The 23145-nt window shown below is 40.7% G+C and overlaps 1 protein-coding gene and 1 long non-coding RNA gene across 2 annotated transcripts; both read right to left on the bottom strand.

The window, feature by feature from the left end:
• Positions 1-611: 611 nt before the first annotated feature.
• and2 (actinodin2) lies at positions 612-3263 on the bottom strand. The gene is made up of 3 exons (XM_069691955.1): positions 3109-3263; positions 1671-2558; positions 612-1443 (listed from the first exon to the last, which is right to left on the bottom strand). Exons 1-3 carry the CDS (start codon positions 3235-3237, stop codon positions 1075-1077), a joined length of 1386 nt encoding a protein of 461 aa, XP_069548056.1. The 5' UTR covers positions 3238-3263; the 3' UTR covers positions 612-1074.
• Positions 3264-4446: 1183 nt separating this feature from the next.
• Positions 4447-14102, bottom strand: LOC138617197 (uncharacterized). The gene is made up of 4 exons (XR_011310647.1): positions 14039-14102; positions 7087-7215; positions 6460-6551; positions 4447-4502 (listed from the first exon to the last, which is right to left on the bottom strand). It is a non-coding gene; the product is annotated as an uncharacterized lncRNA (long non-coding RNA).
• Positions 14103-23145: the final 9043 nt, after the last annotated feature.

Raw genomic sequence — 23145 nt, forward strand, 5'->3', positions numbered from 1 at the left:
AACGCAGCAATTCTTAGTTTAAGGTGACTATGAAAACATAATTATTTGCCAACAGATTGCACTGAGGCAACAGGTGATGAAGAGACATATTTATCAGCTCCACCCGGTCTCCCTGTTACGTGACATCCTCCTGTGTTTTCCTGCGACTCCTGTCTGGATTCCTGCTTTTCTATCTAATACAAGCAAAAGAGAAACAAACGCAAACCGAAAAACTGTGCCAACTGTATCTCTAATCCATCCGGGGTCTTGAATTGGGTATTCTATCATGCAAAACATATTTATGGTGATTATGTGTGAAAATAAACTGTGCAGATGTAGCAACAATAACTGTTTTGATAATGGGAGAACATAAACTGGTAAAAGCTCTACACGGCAGGCCAGCTGGCACGATGACGTGCTGCATATTGGATGCAACAGCTGGGGACTGATGCACTGAATTTATGTTTTCTTTCTCCGGCGGGGTTTAAAACGTTCAAAACATTTTCTATACCGTAAGATTCTGTCTTTGCTGCAGATGTATCTGCGACCTTGAGGTAAGGATGGCAGAAAACTTCAAAAGATCTTTTTTTAATTTGATTTAGAACTTTATAAAACCTAACAGAAGAAGCATTGTGAGGTTTAAGAGTGACAGAAAACTGTGGTAAACAACATTAAATACACTCGGGACAAAAAGAATGTACAACAGAGAGAAAATCTTGCCCGCTAGCGCAAATTCAAACTAACCCTACTCTATCACACATCTATACATACGACTCTTTTCTACAAACATACAGACATTAAGTATTTATTCTACACGTTTCACAAGATATATAATATGCTGACTGCTGCTTTATAAAAACAGACCAAAAACTTGGGGGCCTTCAGATTGTCTGGGAAAATCAGGTTTTGCTGTTTAAAAAGATGTATCATTTCACGATTGATTTGATAGCTTTGGAAGACCTTGATGAAACTGTGGAAGGTTGTGGTCCATAAAGTCCATAAAGTTTAGAGACTGTAGCGTGAGCTCCATCTCCGGCAGTTAGATTATGTGGTCGGTGTTGATTCTGCTATAAAAAAAATAAATAATTCTGAGATCTATTTGGACTGGCTCATGAAGCCCCGGAGGAAATCTTCAAAGCGCGGCGCAGCAGCCTCCTTAGCCGGTTCGTCTGCAGCAGCAGGGTCATCGGCGGCGGCGGGCTCAGCGCGACGCAGGCGGCAGTTGTAGTCGAACTCGGGGTCGCAGTCAGGATTAGGCAGGATTATGCCGTCCGTGCCCACGGGCTTTGGGGCCTCAATGCCGGCGGGTGAAGCAAACTTGTAACAGTTGGGGTCAAACGGATGGCAGAAGGGCTTCGCTGGAGCCTTGACGTCGGCCCTGGCCTCGGTGCAATCTTTGTCATAGTGCACATTGCAGTCGTAGCCCTCCTTGGTCTTGCCTCGGACACCGAGTTTGAAGCGGACCTGGTTGATTCGATGGAATTGTGTTTTTGGGTTCAAAAAAGATGCAAAGCAGATCGAAGACAGCAAGTAAAAGCATTATTCAACACTCATTTCGTTTTACGACACCATTTAATACACCAAATGTTAAGGAATAGACAATTAGTAGAACCATTCAATGAGCAAGATTACACTAGATTAGTCAAAACACTGAACTATTCAAACGAACGAACGGGACTTCAGATTCAGACCTGGTGCTCAGGGATCTGCGGAGGGCGCAGGGCAGCAGCGGCGGCTGCTAGTGTGCAGTATGGGTCGTAGCGAGGGTCGCAGGACAGAGAGGCAGCAGGATGTGCGGGCGCATGTTTGGGGGCATACTCCAGGACGGGCTTGGTGAGGCCGGACAGCTTGGTGGCGGTCAGCGGGTTGCAGCCGGCTTCAAAGAGGGGGTTGCAGCTCTGCTCTTTAGGGGCCTCTCCAGCCGCCAGGGGAGCGGGAGCAACCGCGTTGGTCACACACAGAGGATCCACCTCTGGGTCACAGCTGGGTTGGACCAGGTGGTAGAAGCCAGTAGGGGCCTTGTGGACCAGGAGAGGCCTGCAGTAGGGGTCCTTGGGGTCACAATTGAGGGCGGCATAGGACGGAGCGGGACCGGGGTCCGGGTGGTAGCCGAACGCCGCTCTAAGGTGGTACTGCAGGCACTCCACATCGTCACGGTTGCAGATTCTCAGCAGCTCGGCCGTCTGCTCGGCGCTCAGGAAGGGCTCCAGGACGGGAGCGTAGTGGTAGAAACCAGTGGGGCTCTTCTGGGGCCTGGGCAACATGGGGGTGAGGATAGGAGCTGGCACCCTGGCCGGAGCCAGCTCCGGGACGGCAGCCTTGGGGACGAGGTGGATAAGGCAGCTGGGGTCGAGATAGGGGTTGCACAGCCTGACAGCAGCAGACTTGATAGGGGCAGGCATCACCACGGCGGCCTTTGGCTTGCTAGTGGATTCGGCGATGCACTCCGGATCGTCAGAATCGGCACAGGACTTGTAGATTTCACTGAGGTGCTTGAGGTAGTGGTTGAAGGTGGGTCCCTCCTCTGACCTGTGCTTGTTCTGTAGGTAGGCCATGTACAGACGATCCAGGTCCTCAACCTGAAGAAGAACAGGGAGAAAAGAGGACAAAATGAACACATCTGTTCTGATCTAATATTATGTACATGCCATAAAGAGTAAAACGAAAAATAAAAGAATGAAAATGAAGCTCTTGATGGAGGAACATAAATCCTCTGTGAAGGAATGCATGTAGTTTTACAGCTTTTTCTGTTTCTCAGTCTGTATAGCCTGACTCTTAAACCACAGAGCTCTCACGGGCACTAAGCTCTAAAAAGTATCTTGCCATATTAATAGGGTAATGGCATATTCATACTTTTATATAAGCATGATCTAAGTAATAAATCATTTATTGTAGTCCTCTAAGTGGCTGAAATAAGGAACCTGTCAAAACTAAATTAACAACCTGTAACAGTCTGTCTTTTTCCTGCAGAAAATGTTCCATATTTGATACAAAATGAGGAAAAACTCTCCTTAAAATTCAAATCAGTGACGCAAATTGTTGCCTCAGTTTTGAAAATAAAAACAAGCACTGTTTCATTATGATGTCTGGGAGAAACTGAATAATTCATGTAAAACAAACTCCACTCACACCCTCCTGGTTGTGGCTGTCCATGAAGTATTTGTACCATCCCCAGAAGTCAGGCAGGCGCTGGAACTGAGGCACAGTCCACACGGGGACGTTCCTTCTGTTACGAACCAGCTGTTTCAGGTTGGGCATGGCCTCCGCTTTCACATCATCAGACACTGACGGGGGAGGAGAGGGAGAGACAGTGAACTAAAGTGAGGGCTGGTGCCAGAAATCACATTCAATGAAGTAAAACTGAAAAGATCGTTTTCTTTGTCGAAAAACATCTAGAATAATAAAACGCCAGATAATCCGAGTTCACTCTTTTTTTTTAGAGTTTAACTTTCTTTTTCGGCATGAGAACATTAGTAGCGCGCTCATGTCTATGCATTAACTATCAAACTACAGCTCGCTGCTGGTTAGCTTAGTTTAGCTCAAAAACTGGAAATGGTTTAACAGCTAGTGTTAATCTGTCCAATCTGTCTATCTTTATATGGACGGACGGACGGACGGACGGACGGACGGACGGACGGACGGACGGACAGACAGACAGACAGACAGACAGACAGACAGACAGACAGACAGACAGACAGACAGATAGATAGATAGATAGATAGATAGATAGATAGATAGATAGATAGATAGATAGATAGATAGATAGATAGATAGATAGATAGATAGATAGATAGATAGATAGATAGATAGATAGATAGATAGATAGATATACTTTATTGATCCCTTAATGGGACATTTTTATTTAATTTTATATACTATCTATAGAAAGAAATACAAAAATATAGACATAAGGTGCAGTTGGAGTGTAACCATCAATGTAGACATTACTGTAACCTGTGAGAACAGTATAGGAGCTGAGGTGCTGCACATTTGGTGATATTTTATAGGTCTACAATCTATCCTTATACAAGTAATGCAGAATGAATAGAGGAATATATATATATATATATATATATATATATATATATATATATATATATATATAAGTGCAAACATTAGCATCATAAAGTAAGGTGCTGTCTATTATAAGATAAACTAAGGTACATATCAGTGTTTAAGGATTGACTGCAACTAATGATTATTTTTCAGTTAATCTGTTGAATCTTTTCTATTCATTTATCATCGAAATACATTTTCTGTATACTAGTTCTTTCAGCTGTAGATTGGACTTTACCAGACTGTAAGGGTGATTTTATTCCGAGCCATCATTAAATTTAAGTGGCGCTAACTGCCTGAACTGAAGGAAGGAAGATCAGATGGAGGAATCATTTATTTCTTTATAAATATCAGTGATTGATGTTTTTGAAGTCTTTTTTTGAGTTGTTGCAGCCATCGTGTCCCGCATGCCACATCCTCACCTTCCTCCTGCTTGTGCTGCTCCACTGGAACGGCCCCCAGGAACTCTGTAAAACACAAGCAAGCAGCCACATTAGCAGCAGCGGGGACATTCTCTTGAGTACGACCAGATGTTGAGCTTTCCTTCAACATCAGGGAAAACGCTGAGCCACTAATAGGCCCCCGGGTGAAACACGGCAGGTACTGGGGCTCTGGCGCCCTGACACCGGCAGCGTCCCGCAGATTAAAACACCCCCTACCCGTCCTCCACCTCCAGATCCCCACCCAGCTCCATGCCTGCATCGTTTGAACCAGACCGGTGGAGTCTGAGCAACTACTGGGGGCCTCCTTAAAGTTAACCTATAAAACTACAAAGAGCGGGCCCTCACACAACCCAATTACCAATACACTGTAAAAGTGGCTGGTAGGAGGGAGAGGACGTGTCTGAGTGTCTTCTGCTCCACTGGGGGTTCCCTGCAGAGGTTTATGACTACGAGAAAACGGCCAAGTCAGCTGATTATCACAGAAGCTTACAGTCCTTCTCATTTATTAATGTGGAAAATCTCCCAGAGGAGCAGGGAAAGATGTGTTTTTATGACTTCAGAAAGGTTTCACAGTACTACAGGGCATCACCAGGATGGGCTGCTTTACTGCTAAGGAGACAAGAGCAATATGGTGTTGTTAAATGAGGCACAGACTAACGTGGCAGTGTCCACCACTGCTTCTACAAGGACTTATTTGTAATAAAGTACCCTCACAATAAATTGAAAACCAGAAGCCTGGAGAGACAGCAGAACTACGATCTTTTACTTAAGTAGCAACACTGCAAAAACAAGGAACTACAAGTTCTGGAAGCATTACCAGCCACATTTGCTTAAAATATCAAAAGTAAAAGCAGTGGTGAAGGAAGTATTTATGTCCTTTGCTTAAAGTAAAAATACTCTGTGACAAGTAAAGGTTCTGCATTCAAAATCCTACTTAAGTATCAGTACAGAAGAATCAGCATCAAAATTGTACTTGAAGTAGCTAAAGTAAAAGTACTCATTATGCAGAAGGGCCCATTTCAGCTTCACATATTTTACATAAATGAATTAATAACAATTAATAAATAAATAATTATTGATTCATTAATGAGTGCATCACTTTACGTTTTAGTTTGTTGTAACTCTATACTGCTTTGGAATACAGCGTAATTCATTAGTTGATTTGCATTTCATATCATTAATCTGAATTTGCAAAACAACTCGTAACTAAAGCTTTAGGATAAATGTTGTACTAATGCACAAAGTATAATATTTTTCTTCAAAGTGTAGTGAAGTGGAAGCAGAAAGGAGCATCACAATGAAATACTTAAAGTAAAAGTACAAGTACATCATAACTGTGCTTAAGTACAGCACTGGTTTAAATGCACTCCACCTCTGAGTATTTGTTATGTATAACAGATAAATAGCAGATGTGACTATTATATTATAAAATATTGTTATTGATGCATTAATATGGGAAAAAAAACTTTTTACTGCTGAACATATTGTAACTACATGAAACTGAGTAATTAATCATGTTTTTTTTTTCCCAAAAATCTCAGACTCATCAGTGTAACAGTAAATCCTTTAAATGAAACAAATGAGGAGGTAAAATGTACAACTTGTGACCGAGGGTTGACGGTATGTACTGATTTGTTTTGAAGGGTCATGAACAACAGACCACTATGTTTAGAAGTCATCGCTGCATCACCAGAAATTTTATTATTTTGACACCAAAAGCAAAAAATTTCAGTGTTATTCTCTTTCATTTTTTTTTAAATTTAATTAAAAAATACTTGTTTGTAAAATCACAAAATTAAAAAGAGAAAATCTCCAAATGTAATTAATGTTGAGTGTGTAACTCTTCCTCAGCTCAGCAAATTCCCAAAAGGCTGCCACTGAAATATCTTCAATGATAACAAGAAATAACTAATATCACATGAGAGAAGATTACCACAGGTTGTGTCTAAAGTCACAGATTAATTTGTTATTGACGTCTCACCTGGTAATAAAACAATCGCTAACAGGAGTCCTGTGTGGATCAGCGAGAGCGATGGTCGTCTAACACAGGCCATTTTCTGTTTGATGTGCGTCCTGAGGGAACAGACAGTAAACAATATTCAGTGTATTTGCAGGATGAATGTCTGGCTGTGAACAGTAACACTACAATGCAACTAAACTTTGATTGATCCCTGCATCTTATTGGCTTTTGTGGGGAATTTTTCAGCTGACTGTTAGATATGGAAATCCTTGAGAAGACAATGCACTTGGAACAAAGAGAGAGCTTTTATTTAAATGGCTGATGCCAAGACAATAGAGAGGATTGAGGACATGCTGTAATGGAGCTTTTCAGGGATTACTGAGAGAAATAAGGCTTCGGTTCTGAATATCAGAACATCAAATAGAGCGACTGAACTCGGCAATCAAAGAGCCAAAAGCTGGAGATGTTCTTCTCCATTGCTGTATGGTTTGCTGTTGAATTACAGCTGCTGTGCTCACAACGACAGATTATCTCCTGCAGTGTGACTTTGGCTCCTAAATCTGAGGAATTTCTCAGGTTTCAAACAAAGCAGTGGAAGTTGAAGGCAGCCACTCTGATAAAAACCTAAGCGTTATCGTCAATCCTTACCTGCAAAGGTGCTGAAGTTGTGGCCTCCTGTGATCACCTCTGGACCCAGCGGCTCTCTTGAGGAGGGTAGAGGGGGCTTGCTGCTCCGTGGTTGCCTGAGCTGTCTGAACCCTCTACCTCTCTGCTCCCCTGTATGGGACGGACACGCAGGGAAACATTTTTAAGGAGCCCCATTGATCATTAAAAACAAAAAAGGCATGTCGTACAGCTCTGGTGTGCTGTTAGGCGCCCCGGGATTGGCTCCATCCAACCAATAGGGGATCCTGTAATTAGGAAAGGTGAGCGGCACCGCTGCTCTCTGTGGAGAAACATTAACAAGGTGCCATTTAGCGCCGCGTTTCTTTCCTCACAGCTTTGGAATTTGGGGTCATCATATGAGGTGAGATTGTATTTCAGCCAATAGTTGATTTTGACATTTGAAATGAACATAAACAACCTGGAAACCTTTTATAGACTATTTGAATGATGCTACAATCCAACCAGCGGACTAACAGTTTTTTCTCCTCAAAATATTTGTAAAATCAATAAAAAGATTTGAGAAAGAAAGAAATTAACATAAACAGCTGAGTGGGTGTGAGTGTAAAAACTAAACAGTTTTAAATCCACACGGCTTGAGCGCCTGGGGCAACCGCTGATAAAACTTCGGAGTCAGTAGAACAAGAAGTAGTCCTGGTATCCGACGTACTCTCCGAAAGATACACAAATAGCAGTCATAACAATCACTTCCTTTACAACTGTAAACAAACTAAAGGAATCCGTCTTTTATGTCTCACCCTACTGTTTCATCTCCGTCTCTCTGCAGCCACTGACTGCAAAGCCTAAGAAACTATTTCTGAAATAACTAATATGTTGCATCACTATATTGACAAATGTGAGAGCAATATTGTCCAGAATGACAGGAACATGACTCATTTCACGTCAGTGATGCAACGCCACATCCAAGCAGCAGTTGCACCAGCTCGTTTGATAATGAAACTTGGTGTCAGCCTGTAAATGTCTGAAGTCTGCCGTCAGTCGCTGTCTTACTCAGCTATTTTATGCTGCAGCTCAAAGCGGCTGCGGGAGAAAAAAAAATCTGAGTCAAAGTGTTTTGGCCAACGCAGAATAAAAAAAAAAAAAAAAAAAAAGGTAAATCTCAGACCACTAAACCTTCACGATTTCACACTTTAAAAATCTTTTACCCGCCGGTAACGAGGTTTACTTTCTTGGTGCATGCTTTTTATTAAACAACATAGAGGAAGCTCCATTAGGAGCAGCAGGTCTCATACAGAGAGCCTCTAATGAAACAAACTGCTGCTGCTGCTGCTGTGGAAGGCAGACCCATTAGGACGCGCTTGCCAACAGCACTGTTTGTGCGGTACACCGTCCTGAAGCCTGGAGTTTGCCACGTAGTCTACACAGCCTGCGGTCTGTGTCAGTGGAATATAATGTATGTGGGAGCAATGGGAACTACAAAACAGGAACTCAGACAACACAGGCAGCCTTTGGAGGTAAAACTGCCCTCAAAAAACAGACCAGCACAAACATGTAGATACAATATACATACAGCATCTCTGTAGGGTGCGTCCCAAAATGTTTTCTACAAATTTTTCTCTATCACAACCTTTTATTACCAACTTTCAGCTCGTTTCAACCATTTATCTGAGTTTTAACTAACCATTTAAAACCTTGTCAACGTGTCCAAGTGGTGTTTTTTGTATGTTGGAAGACATGTCATGAGTGAAAGAAGCAGTCATGGCTGAGCACTTATGAACTAATCTTATATTCCTATCTTGAGGCAGAGAAAAGCAATTGCCTTTTGGCAATTTTACAGTATTTTTGTGTTATTCTAAGGGTGCCTACATAGGTGAGTGCACAATGCGCAGACTCTCTCCGAGTACACAAACAAGGACATGCAGCACAGCAACATGCAAAAGACCAAAAATGAATCAATTCTAATGGGAAAAATTATTATTACATCAATCTGTGCACGAGCAGTTCTTTGAGGGAATGAGAAATGACAATCCGTTGGTTTAGTTAGAATAATTTGAGTACTACGTACCGGCCCTATGAACCATGCACCTTAGTTTGCATTCACATTATCCATTGCTAAACTAGCAAAAGTGGATATGGACAAGCCCTTAATGCACTTGCACCATGCGCTACAGTCCATGTTAAATTGTTAAAATAAGGCTCAATAACAATTTCACAAAACACAGATTTTTATGTCACATACTTAAATAACCAAAAAGAATCAAAAAACAATCCCATCAAATGTCAGGATGGGGATTTGCAAGCTCGAGCTGCAGACAAATGACGGAGGTGTCGGTGGAAATAAAGGCGGAGCTTAGTTGCAGAGTCATTGCTCGGCATGTACTGAGTAAAAGCAAAGATGTAGAGTTACATCTAAAACACTAAGGCATTAGAGGATTTTATTTCTTGACTTTTAGCTAAAAATTCAGGACTTTTGGCAGAACATGCAATTGTTCACACATTGCATATTATGACATCTCACTGGCTAAATAGTTCACACACCATTACAATCTGTGGTGTTCAGGTTCAGGTTAAAAAGTGACTTTTTTGTTCTTTATATTTTTTATCAAATTAGCTTCACACGCTCTCCACAAACCCTCATATATAAATATATTTATATGTATTTATAAATTTATATATTTATATATATAAATTCAATAATTCACATGGTCTTTATGAAATTAAAACCCAAATTAAATCTAGTTACTGCCGGAAGCATCATCTGACACTCCGTTCCTAAATGACACTTTTCCACTGCCATACAGTTTGTCCCTGAGGACGTGGGTCCCCCTTGCATGACGGATGATGACTCAGCCTTGGCTATGATCGCTGCAATTTATACATTTTTGATTTATTAGGGCTGTCACAGAAGGAGACAAATTCCTGTGTTCTTCATCTTAAAACAGAGCTGCCATCAGGAGATGTCGGTCTCCTTGTATGCGTGGAAAATTCAGAGCGCCTTAACAGTAATTTGGGCTAAGAAAAGCCCATAAAGTGTCTCATGCTACTTGTGAAAGAAAAGCTCATTAAAAACACAGACCCTTGTTAAATGACGATGCCTGTCACACTTTAATATAAGCACTTTAGCTGTGGTTCGAGTGGCTCATCACACTCAAAGATCAACAACAAATCACTCTGCGATTATTAACAACAACTTTTAAACCTGATGTTAGTCCTCTCAGTGCAGGAAAGAAAGTCACAATAATGGATGCGGTGAGGACAGCAGTCTCAAGTGTTTCCAAGTTCTGTCTGAGAGCTTTCACTGCAAACATTAAACCAAACCTGAGAAGCTGAGGAATCTCAAACATTTCAGATTCACCATTCACTGTCAGCTGGAGATGTTGAGCAGATCTGAGCTTTGTAGTTTTTAGTCAAATGAAAAGTTAACAACTATTGATTGAACTGTCAGAATAACACCTAATGTTTCCTTATTGGGGCATTTTGTAGGTCGTGATGTCAGTCGACTGGTCAATCAGTTCGGTCCAGACAGAAATATCTCAACAGGTATTGACTGAACTGCCAGGAAACTTTGTACAAGCATTCATGTTAACCAGACAATAAAGCCAAAAGACTTTGATTAAGCCCCTCTTTTTTTTTTAACGGTATCATCTGGTCACCTGGCGCATTCATGAGCAACTAGAAAGTGGGAAATTTCCATCCTCAAAAATACCAGCCCGGTGGTACCGGACCCAAATTCACTTTATGAATATAAAGGTCTGGCGACTCTCCATCAAGAATCATTTGCAGTCGTTGCATCCTACTGGGCGTAGACCTCGGGCTTCATTGTGAAACAACTGGAGCAGCTTTAACCAATTGTTAAGACCACTGCTGAAACTACATTTAAAAAAAAACACTTGACTTCAACGTATCGTACGAAACCACCGACACTGGTCGCTGATTGGTCCACCCTTCAGAGTGGCTCAGCAAACGTCGACGCGAGCCGCATTTCCAGACTAAAATAACAGTGAAGAAAAGTGAAACTCTGAGCAACAGTAGGACAGAGGAGGAAAACACACCTAACAAACTGGAACCATCCATGAAAGTGGGAGGTTTTTGAAATCTCTGAGAATTTAATTTCTGTGTCACCTGACACGGCAGCATTTGTTGTAAAGGTATCCAATCTTGGTTAGCCCAGGCTGCCTTGTTTACCAGCTGTGTTGAATGTTAAAAACACTCAGTTCATCAAAACGTGTTGTGTACAAATAATATTGAGCTCCATTTCGTCTCTGCATTGATTTATATGAATGATGATGAGGTTGTTTGTCACTTTTCTGTGTTCTGAAATTAGAAATATTGAACATTTTCTGCTTTTGTGTTGCCTGTTTGTGAACGCTCTCAACTCAGAAGTGGGATGTTCTCAAAATAGGAAATATCCCAATTCCCTGCTGCAAATTTCTTTTCCAATATTTATGTTTATGGCCCATCAGCTGCAAAACGAAGGACGCTCAAATCGGCTGATTTGGTTTTGAGCTGATTAACAAATTTTAGCATGCTACTCAGTAAACTAAGACATTACATATATTTAGCATCTTAATTTATCGAGTATGTAAGCATGTTAGCATGCAATGTTAGCCTTTAGCTTAAAGCACTGCTGTGCCAAAGTGCAGTCTCGGAGAAGCGCCTGCATGCCTGTAGACTTTTCTTTCTGTAATCTATTACAGTAGAGATACGTTAATTTGTGCCATGTCTGCGAAGGATATATTTACACCTTTCTAAAACATTTTAATAAGGTTGATTATTTATTCTTCCTTCGCTTATGTATCATTTTAGAAATCCCAGTGAGATTTGGTGTGTAGCTAGTGCTGGGTAATGCACATTAAAGAGTATTAGGCTGTAATTAATACTATTGTCTTGAATAGAACTGTTAAGACATTTGTGTGCTGACAGCACAGTTCTGTTTTGCTGAATCTGTACAGCGCGCTTTTAAAAAACCTGCAGTCTGCATTTTGTGTTCTTCAGACGCTTATCTGTCTCCACTTGTGCTGAATAGTAATAAAACCCCATCATGCTGTTGCCCACAACTGAAAGTATAACTGACCTTCAGATCAGCATTCTCATTGCTGCTGATATTGAGGAGTCTCTCTTTAGGCAGTCAATTTTAGAAATGATAGAATCCACACGACACCTTCACAAACAGTCCCAGCAGAGTATTAAAAAAAAAATAGGTTTCTGAATCTGTTCTGGTGTCTCACATGTTCTGTGGACAACACATTGGAGGAGTGTTTCTTTACTGTGGTGATGTAATCCACAGACACACATCAGTCTGTGTGCTGGTCACCTCGAGAGGCCCACAGCGCTCACAATGATATGTCGCATAAACTGTCCTCGCTCTCTCATATGCGACGTAAGTATTGATTTCCTTCTTTAAAGCTCCTCTCCAGAAGTTATCATATTTCCTGGTGTTTATTGGCTGCAGCATTGAGGTTTATCACACTCGCTCTCAGTTCTGCCTGAAGCTCCGGTCCCCTCATATTACTCTTCAGATTCTGCACCTCATATACTCTGGAAAAAACACTGCATCCAGCAGGTTTCAGATTTAGCTGATAATGAGGGGAAAAAACCAAGAATCTCATTGTTAACGTTATCAATTAGCATCTCGGTAATAGATTGAAATAATGACCAAAATGCGAACATTTAACTCGTATATGTGGCAAAATCACATTTAAGGTTTTCCATTGAATTTACAGTTCAGAAAACAAGGCAATTTTCCTTGAACTTCAATTATGGCTGCAACTAAAGATTCATTCTATTCACCAATCTACTGATTATTAATTTTTTATTACTGAGTTAATCGTTTGGTCTTTGAAATGTCAAGAAGTTAAGGAAGTTGAATATGTTACGTAAGTAACTAACATTACTTAAAAGAAATCTAGATGGACTTTTGCTTTCTCACGGACTCGACCACGGGTCTAACATGTGTTCGTTCCATCCAAACACCCCAACCTCCCCCCAAAGAGGACTTGGTCACTTTTTCTACTTGGCCACATGACCTCCTTCTTTGATCCAGATCATACGTGCGTGTACTTTTCACACCAAAGCGCTGACTCGGTATTCTGTGGTGAACTGACGGGTGTATTTCATGCTTTGGAGTGATACCGGGCTACCAGAACAGCTACTACTGTAAATGTAGTAATATTGTCAACATGATCAAAGTGGTGTTCAAAAAAACTGTGATACATTACATCGACTTTTTGATGCATCTTGTGACTTTCTAATTAGAATAAGTTTAGAATTCACAGACAATATTCTGAACTCTTACCTTACTCTTGCCTTAACTTAATTTGCTTTCAAAGCATTAAACATAACAAACTTATCTTCATTTTCTTTAAGTTTCAATCTATGAATAAAATTTACCACGAGTAATAAAAAGTTAATAAATTGGTTTGTATACACAAAATCTACACATGTATTCATTCTTGACCAGTGTCACATAAACACAGGTGTGGTTGTGTACCCACTGCACACATATGTACAAATTCATGACGCAACAGGACACGCTGCAGAAATAAAATGGAACACACAGAATATATGTGAATATCACACACGGTCATACAAATAATTTAAGCCCCTTTACCAGACCATCACTTATCACATGCCATCTGCAGCGTGTTTAAGGGCGACAGCATACGAAGCCTCTGCTCTGCTGTATAATTACACTCCCAACAGGTGTTCTCCAGTATACTGAAACCTGCAATCCAGTTCAGAAGCAGTCAAAGACATGCGCGCGATACAAGCTCATAATTTCAACATACCATATCCTTCGGATCTCAAGAATTTCACAACATCTGGAGGGGATGACAACTATTTAAGGATGTTTGAAAAACCTGAACACGGGACGACTATGAAAGGAAATTATATGTCATTAGACAGTAAATGGTTGGTTAGCTTTCCACAAAGAAAATGCAGAGAAAAAAAAAGGTGCAGATATCATCCATCATACCTCTGCAGACGTGTTAGTCTCTGTCACTGGAGGCTGTCGTCATGAAAAGAGCCTCAAAATCTGTAGAGAACACAACAGCACAATCATTAAGCCCTAAAAGTTGCATAACAGAACAAAAACGACGGCTAGATCTCCAATTGTTTCTGCAAGCCAGGAATTTTCCCATAAATTGCCCTTACAGGTCGGTGGGTCGAAGGGGCTCAGGTTGATAAAAGTAAAAGGATCTGGGAATGCACTTGCTGAAGAGTCTGCAGGGTGGTTTTCCTGTGGGTCTGAAAGTTTGTGAGGTCAGAGGTCGGCAGGAGAACTGTATGAACACACACGGGAATATGTGCCACATCCTCTTGTTCTGCAGTTAGTCTACACTCAACACTCACTAAAATCCAGTTTCAAGGAAAATAAGCCGGCATTTTTTTGTGAATGTCATTCCATTCAGTGAGTATTGTAAATTAATTCGCTGACATTTACCGGAAGTTTTTTTAGACAAAATAATAAATCAGTTACTTAAGAAAATACCTGGCAGAAAACACTCACCGAGCATTTTATTAGAAGCACACAGCTCGACAATAAACCCTTGTAATTCTACTTTATGTTTATTATTAGTGGTGATCAAAGGTGGTCCTATTATTTTGTCCAGCCCATAAACATAAAGTAAAGTTATCACTCCCCAGACAACGACAACAAAAACTGAAAATCTGTAAGCTTTGTAAAAGTATGGAAATGATAAATAAAAACTGTCATCATTATCAATTAAGGTAGCACTTATTTTCTCAATTAGTTATGTGTTGGATTTTTTTTTTTTTTATTCAAAAAATTCTGAAAAATACTCCTAAAGCTTCTTAAATACTTTCTAAAGCTTAAGATGAACTCTTCAGATATTTGGTTTTGTCTAATGAGGTGTACAAAAGCATTCATTTCTTTTCACAGAAAACAAAAACAGCAAATATGTCAAAGTAAACATGCTCAACGTGCTGTATAAATAGGATTTGCTTACTGGTGTTTGCACAGTCTGTGTTTAGTCTTCGTACATTACGTGCAGCCTTTGACTGTTTGTCTTATCTGTGCACAAAATGCTGTTTTTCCAAAGGTGTCATCAAACGTGCAAAACAATATTTTGAGCCAGATTAAAGCCTTCCGAAGCGAGACAAAACACATCTTCAATAAAAGACGCTTGACTGAATTCCAACATACATGTATATGATGGTGCAATACTCTGGCCCGACTGTTTCTGGATTTATGAGGCCGATACAAATATCAATATCTATAATACTTTTAACATTAAGTTGGAAACACTCTATCGTGTAAAATATCTTTGCAAACGACAGCATAACATGGTGATAAGATTTCCGCTTCAATGGAACTGAGGGGAACACCTTAAACCATGTGTACACAATACACTGTAAATGTGAATAAACTAGACTGTTCTCGTTCCCAGGGCATCAAATATCTGCCGTTTTATCACAGCTGTTGGCGTCGGAGAGGTACACACAAGGTATCTTATGTCTTATTCCCTGTGACGAGGCGGGTCGAGAAGGGTCATGTGGTGTTTGGATGGAACAAACCCAGGACTTTCACCTGCGAGATCTGTGTTTGAGTCAATGATAAAGCAAAAGTCAACGTGGATTTCTTTTAAGTAACCCAAACCATGATATTTTCCCTTAATCCCAACCACGTAGTTTTTGGTGCGTACACATAAGGCACACGGCACCTTATGCGTCCACATGATACGTGAATGGCTTTGATAAAACATCAGTAATTGGACGCTTTGGGAAGGAGAACGCGCTGCAATAAACTCTACAATTTTCAGTGGTCTAGTTATGATAAACATGAGCACACTGTAAAAAAAACGATTTAATTCATTTGGACCAAAAAAAGATGCTCGTTGAGTTTATTTTATCAAGTTCTACAAATGTGAATTGAGTCGTCTCAACTTGAACATACTTCATTTTGTAACTTATATCACCACGTTAATTAAGTTTACAGAAGATTACAGAGATTTTCAACACTAACTGGTGCAGCCGAACCAATACAGACAAAGCTAAAAATCTACGAGAACTTGCCGACCCGAAATAAACACTGCTGCCGCAAAGACATAAAAATATTCTCATGTCCAATTTGATTTGAACTTTATCTGCATAAATGAATCATGCTGAAAAAAACAACAGGTTAAAGATGCTGTGTTCAAACAGGATATAATTTGACATATATAAGGCTGAAGCATTTCTAAAGGAATAGTTTTAAAATCTCACTGATACTGCTGTTTTAAATTATCCTAAAACTTTAACTAATTCAAAACTTTAGAGCCAGACTCATACAATCCCAACACAAAAAGAAAAATGTTCACAGAACTGCTGCAACCTGGATTTTTCTCTGCGGTGAGGAATAACACAAATTAGCACAAACTGTCAGAGCTGTTTTACTTCTGCCAGTGTGAAAGAACTGAGCCGGGATGACGCTGATTGTTTAAATTAATGAACATTTAAAATCCCTTTATAAATGTGGGCCAGCGGATTGGGAGCTGCTTCAATGGGTCTGGAGACAGCTGTATGGTACACAACTCTATCAGAGGGGGATAAAACCTGCCACCCTAAATGAGCCTCATACAAAGCACATCCACAGAGCTCCCTGCTGGGAAGCCTGCGTGGAATCTGTGTCGCATATGGCGTGAAGTCGTGGCTGTTTGATGTAGCAGCGCCTCGGGACAGAGATCACACTACATTATAAAACACAGTTTGTAAAAGGGAGGGCGGGGTAAAAGGGATGTTTTGAGGCCAGTAAAGAGATTTCCTGCTGTGGAACCAGCAGCACTGCGATGCCCAGGGGTGAAAAAAACATCACGCGCTAATAGATCCAATCTGCCCTGACTGACAACTTCTCATCTGAAGATGACAGACTCCTCCTCAGCTCACTTAAAATTACCTGACTGCTAGAGGTAACTTACATTTGCTAAATCCTTTAAGGGGATCATTAGAGCTGAAAATGCTGTAAGGTTCTGTCTCGGCGTATAAAGGTTAATCAACACTTTTCAGAAAAGCAATACTGAAGTCAGAGATACAGCTGCTGTGTGTTGAACCGACGTCCGATCAAAGTCTAGGCAAATTTTAATTAACTAACCGTGCTCTTGTGATATGTGGGGAGGTTGTGGATTTGTTTGTGGCCCTCCCTCTCTGCTGCTAAGTCTGTCCAATCGAAAACCTTATCAAAACCACTTCCTGAAATAAAAAAAAATTAAAAATCCCCCCCCCCCCCAAACAACAAAACCAGACTTCACTGTGTACAATCTGCCATTAGCAACTAATGGCGCTCACCTTTCCCAGATGACAGCAGTAACTGGAGTAATAAGCTTTTTCATCTGCATGTTAAAACACTGGATACAGTGCAAACGCTGTCCTGCATGTCATTATACCTACAACTACTGCTGTGGTTTATTTTGAGCATTTGATGCACGATACTTCAAAAGACTTTGCTTGAGGAAATATAAGCTTTAGTGACCCTCATCGAATCACCGTAAAACTAGATCTAACCGAAAAGGAATTGTAACTTAATCTTGCCTGAATCAGCTCAGGACTGTTATTAGTTTACTTCTATGTATTTAAATCAAACTGTGGATACATGTACATGATGATTTAGTTTCTATACATCTACATTTCAAGATTTATTGCAAACTTGACGTTGAAAGCAGATTAGTTTACTGCTGTCTGGCTGATACAGAAAAAACTTGAAGTGTTGTTTTTGTTTTCTATTGTCCTTTTTGTGTTGCTCTGGTAACTGCATAGTGCTGTGTTTGGAAGGATGAAAACAGATATTGATTTTGTAAATATGGATGATGCACAAGGACAGAGTTGCCTGTTGACATATGAAACATTTACTGTATATAACCAAGTTAGTTGGAAGAAGTCTGAAAATAAAAATGTATCTGGATAAACTGAAGGCCAGTAGAAGATCAATTGCCATTTTTACACAAAAACATGTTATTTGAAAGACTATAAGTGCTATAAGTATTTTGTTATTTTTGTGTAGACACTACTGAAAGATGCAAGTTTTGTAAAACAGCCATATTTTGTAATCACATGCAGGACAGGCCATGTTGCATGGCTCAGAAATAAAGAAATAAATCATCTCAAACTATAAACAGCTCCAAATCTGTCGGTTATATTTTTAAACAGACTGAAGTAGAATAATACATGCAACGTTTGTGATCTGAATGCATATGAAGAAATCTTTACTTTCAGCTGCCTTCTTATTGGCAGAATGCAGGTTCATCAGCAATCCTGTACTTCCCCCAGCCTGCAAGATGGCAAACATGCAGCTCAGAGACTCATAATTAACCCAAGAGAAACAACGAGCAGCTTTACATGCTGGGGATAGACACAAAAACTCTGTTGAGATAGTTGTGATTTTATAATTCCAATGTGGTTCAAGCAAACTTCATTTATAGAGCACCTTTCAAACAAATCAAATGTAATTCAGAATGTTGACAAAAATGTATGACGTTGAAAACGGAGCAGAGACCAGGAAGAGAGTTACCTGTTATTGTGCTTTAATGCTGACGGAAGAATTTTCATGAACGAGCTCAAACAAGGGGTGCATGTAGTTTTTGCATGAAAACGCTTTTTAAAAATGTAACCAGCTTCACGTAGACATTCATCTGAGAACCTCTTGGATCACAGAGTCACTCGCACTGAATGCACTTTAGTTACCTTTCCGACAACAGGATGGCCGACACGATCTTGAGGTCGTTGAACTAACACATAGGAAGTGTTTTCCCAGGCTAACAGCTTGTTCTCTTCCAGGATCATCCTCAGCGCTTCACCTGCGCACCTTCCCCTCCACACACTGTCCTTTAAAACCTGAAGCAGAGGAGATCAATTATTTAGATACGAGGGACTGATTCATCAGTTGTACATCACTAACGAGCGGGAAAGATGCTGAGTTTTGCAGCTTTTTCAAATGAATCACCGACTCCCTTTGTCAAAGCTATGGCACGTACACAGACCCGCAAACGATGAATACAACAAAAAGGCCTCAGCTTCTGCTCGTCACTTTGAGCTCTGCAGGGCGTCGTGTTTTCGCTCGTCTTGTGCCAAAACTCTTCTTTTCTTGTTCACGTGATTCTCAGACTGCAGTGAAGGAGGTAAGAATGAAAAGTAGCATATTGATTTCACAATGGTTTTCACTCACACACCGGATTGCTTTGATTTTGAAAAATATTTGGAGCAACCGAGTGAACAAAATAACAACAGAAGAATAACTAGAATTGGAGATGTCATATGTTAGACACAACCTACTGCCATCTTTCTCTTTTTCTCGTTGCCCTGTCGTTTTTTTTTTCGTGGTGGCACTCAAAGAATGAAAATAAACGGCCCCCTCGTGAAAAAGACAGATGAGCACTTTCCATCATTCTTCTTTTCAAAGAGACCCTGTTGTTACCAGACGGCTGACACTCTCTGTTGGAAATAGAAAATGATACGAGGACGATCGATGATTATACGCTGTCAGTTACTCAAGACAAGTATAAAAATCCATCTTTTACCACAAGGAGAGGTGATACGCCAGACCCTTTCCTTTCAATGGGTCACCACCATAGACAGAGAATGTACAAGAGTTATAACCACAGCAGAGTTACGTAATCGCCTGATTATCTGAGCTGACCACAGTCATTTAAATCATTTTCATTAATCTGTATAAAAACATTGGGATGAAACTAACAGGAATCTCATTTTCATCACTATTTACACGTTGTTTGATTTAGCGCTCTCTTAATGACGTCATCTTGTTGCGCCTCCTTCTTCGGCTGTGGTTAATGGCACATAAGTGAAGTATTATCACCACCACACTACATTGTTGTTTTTTATTATTGGTACCTGTTTTACTCAGTGATTCTCGGGGATTTCTCTGTACATTTCAGTAAAGGGTGTTGTGTATTTAGGTTGTTGTTTATGTTCTACCTGCCCCGTGTAAGTTTTGTTTACAAAGCCAAATGCAAACAGAAATGTTTTTTGTTTTTTTTATTGTATGTGCCGATGTTCAGTGGTAATATATGACTTCTTCAATAGAAGTACTATTAATATGTAATTATAGTAATATTTTGATATGATAATATTTATTAAAATGTAGTGTATTTTTTTTTCCCACTGATTATGTTGAGATTTATAGTGTGACTCTTGGAAGTCCATGACCCCCAGGATAGGATGTAATTAAAAAGTAAAACTTACCCAGCTCAACCTCAAGCTGCTGAACAGTAACATGCTCAATACATGGTGTCATAATAAAATATCAGAGGGAGCTGTACTTTTACTTAACTTAGGTAACTTGTGCTGATGTAGGCTACTTTTACTTGCTGGTGGGATTTTAATTTTAAAACTGTGTTATTGGTACTTTTACTTGAGTAGAGGAACAACGTGCAATTATACATCAACTTCAACTGGTCAGTGAACGCATCGCCGTCCAAAGCGACTTCAAAACCTACCACGGTTGTGAACGCATCACCACTCAGTTCGTTTGCTCAGTTGCTGGCATGGTTGCTTGTCCAAGCTACTTAGTTCGCGTCAGTACAAAACAAGTCTTTACGAGCACTTCACTTAAAGTTGGGTTTAACTCATCCTTTAGTGTTCACAAAGCAACAAAAACCACGGTCGTTTCTTCATATTTTCATTCAGTTCTTACCTAATGAAACGACAATATGAGCAGCACGGCTAATGTAGCGTGGTGTCGAGTAAAAATAAAGCCGATGTGAAAGGTGAGTCAGGTAACAAAGGTTCCGTCTCCGTTTTGAGATAAGCTCTCTTCCGTAAAATGTTTGTCAAAATTCAAATATAACACAAATACGCTCATATTTACTTTGACTAGATGTAACTGTCACCGAGGCAACAAGTTTATTTAAGTGTTTTTTTGTTGTTGTTTTTTTCCACTGGAAAATACTGCTTTGTTTATGAAATGTATTATTTATATATATATTTAGCACTACAATTAGGTTTGTTTTTTTTCTTGCATCTTCCTACCACGGGTGGTTTCTCCCAGCACGAACGGCAATAGTCAGATGAATTCTTGTCTCCAAGGTGTTTATTTCCACCACAACCGTACACTACATACATACTAGTGATGTTACGAGATGTGCCGAAGCGTGTGTCGAGTAATGGAGGGGGCGTGTCCTCGAAGCGCGTGTCGAGGCTTGCTTTCATTTAGGGGCGGAGCCAAAAATGATGACGTCCGAAGCCTCGCTGCCCGGCTGTAGTACCACGTGACTGCTTCGAGAAGTGGTTCAGATTTTGCCGGGAGGTTTGACAGCAATATAAACCCCTCAGGCTCCGTTCAAAATGTGGGTCGTTGGTAGAGAGTTGCGGTCAGTTGAGAGTTTGGAGAGTTTAGAGAGAGAGAGAGAGATAGTTTGGAGATTTAGGAGAGTGAGGAGAGAAGGAGGTGATAAGATGGAGCCAGCTGGGAAGAGGAGGATTTCCCCTGTGTGGGAACACTTTGATTTGATAACTCCTAATAAGGTAAGCTAAATCTAACTCTATTTCAGACACATTAGGTTTGCTTATCAAGAACTGTATTTTTCACAGTTTCTTATTTTATTCAAAGGTGAGGTGTTTATTGTGCTCCAAGGAGTTGGGGTACAATAACAACACCTCATCCATGCTGAGGCGTTACCGTGCCTTGCATGAGAATAAGGAGGAAACAGGAGCTTCACCCAGCCAATCATTACAATATTACAAATGCACCATCACAATTTTTCCCTGTTCACTTTTGTTTATTGTGCAAATAAAGACAGGTAACAGACACTGTATTTATTCTCTTTTAACCAGCCACCAGAAAACAAGAGCTAGATGAAGCCCTCGTCTCCACGATAGTGAAGGACACACAGCCCTTCAGTATTGTGGATGATGTTGGATTCAGGGCATTTGTGTCCAAACTGGATCCTAATTATGTCCTCCCTACAAGGCAGGTATGTATGGGTGCATGCATGAAACAAATGAGTACTTTATTGTGTCTCACAGTTCAGCACTATATATTTTTTTCCTTTAGGCTCTGAAGGCCATGGTGGAGGCCAAGTATGAGTCAGCTAAGGAGAAGGCTGAGGCTAAAGTGGAAAAGGTGGCTGCTGTTAGCCTTACTTCTGACATGTGGACATCCACAAAATCAAAAACTGTTGAGAAACTATTTCTGAATAAAAATGAATAAAATGTCCCCTGTCCTGTACATCATTGTCCAAGTTACACAAGCATATTCAGTCCCCTCTTCCAAGTTCCACAAGCACTTCCACTGTCCTCTGCCTGCTTAAGCCCATGCCATTTTCCTAAAGTGACAGAAAAACATTATTACACAACCTGCCATATCATATGATACTACCATTTTGGGAAAATTTACACACACAGAATACATTCAAAAAATATTTTATTATGCACATATGTGATAATTTATGTACAGAAATTATTTGGTCATACATTTTTGTAATTCATAGTCATTCCCAACAGCCATAACAGACACAAAAATTCAATGCATCACATGTGGTTCAGATACAGCTGCCTGTCATTATACACTTGGCCAGTAGGTGGTTTCGTGTGCACATGAAACTTCGAGAAATGAACCCTTTCTCGAACCAATTGGCTGAAGTGGTTCGATGCCTCATGAGGCTTCATCTCACCATCACTAATACATACACACTTTCTGTGTACTGATCTGTCTCACAGCCACCCTGCTACTCCGTGTCCTCTCCCGTGTCTGGTGTCCTGCTACTACCTTTTATCAAACCAGAGAAGGACAATCAGGGATCAGTTTCAGCTGAGGCCAATTAGGCCTCTCCCAGGCACCTGTCCCTGAGCCACTCCCCCAATCAGTCCCTCGTGCAGCTGAGCCAAACCACGCCCCGCCACCACATACCCCCACCACCCGACTTAGGCCGGGGAGCCATCCGGCCTAACCTCTTTTTTAGTCTTGTCCACTTGAGGGCGCACCTGCCCAAGTGGTAGCCCAGATACTGTACTTCCCTCCGTCCAACTGCACACTTCCCTGGGTTGGCGGTGAGCCCAGCCTACCTCAGGGACTCCAGCACCGCGCCCACCCGCTGCACATGCTCCGCCCAGGTGGTGCTGTGGATGATAACGTCA

The sequence above is a fragment of the Brachyistius frenatus genome, unplaced genomic scaffold (assembly GCF_029030835.1).
Source record: "Brachyistius frenatus isolate BFR_SWC_R1_liver_20210118 unplaced genomic scaffold, ASM2903083v1 Contig_12, whole genome shotgun sequence".
Taxonomy (NCBI): Eukaryota; Metazoa; Chordata; class Actinopteri; family Embiotocidae; genus Brachyistius; species Brachyistius frenatus.

Excerpts from the sequence above, each read along its gene's own strand:
- and2 (XM_069691955.1), bottom strand. The coding sequence starts at position 3,237 with ATGCCCAACCTGAAACAGCTGGTTCGTAACAGAAGGAACGTCCCCGTG. Across the intron at positions 2,559-3,108 it reads ACAGCCACAACCAGGAGGGT|GTTGAGGACCTGGATCGTCT; the intron begins GTGAGTGGAGTT and ends GTTCTTCTTCAG. Across the intron at positions 1,444-1,670 it reads CGCAGATCCCTGAGCACCAG|GTCCGCTTCAAACTCGGTGT; the intron begins GTCTGAATCTGA and ends CGAATCAACCAG.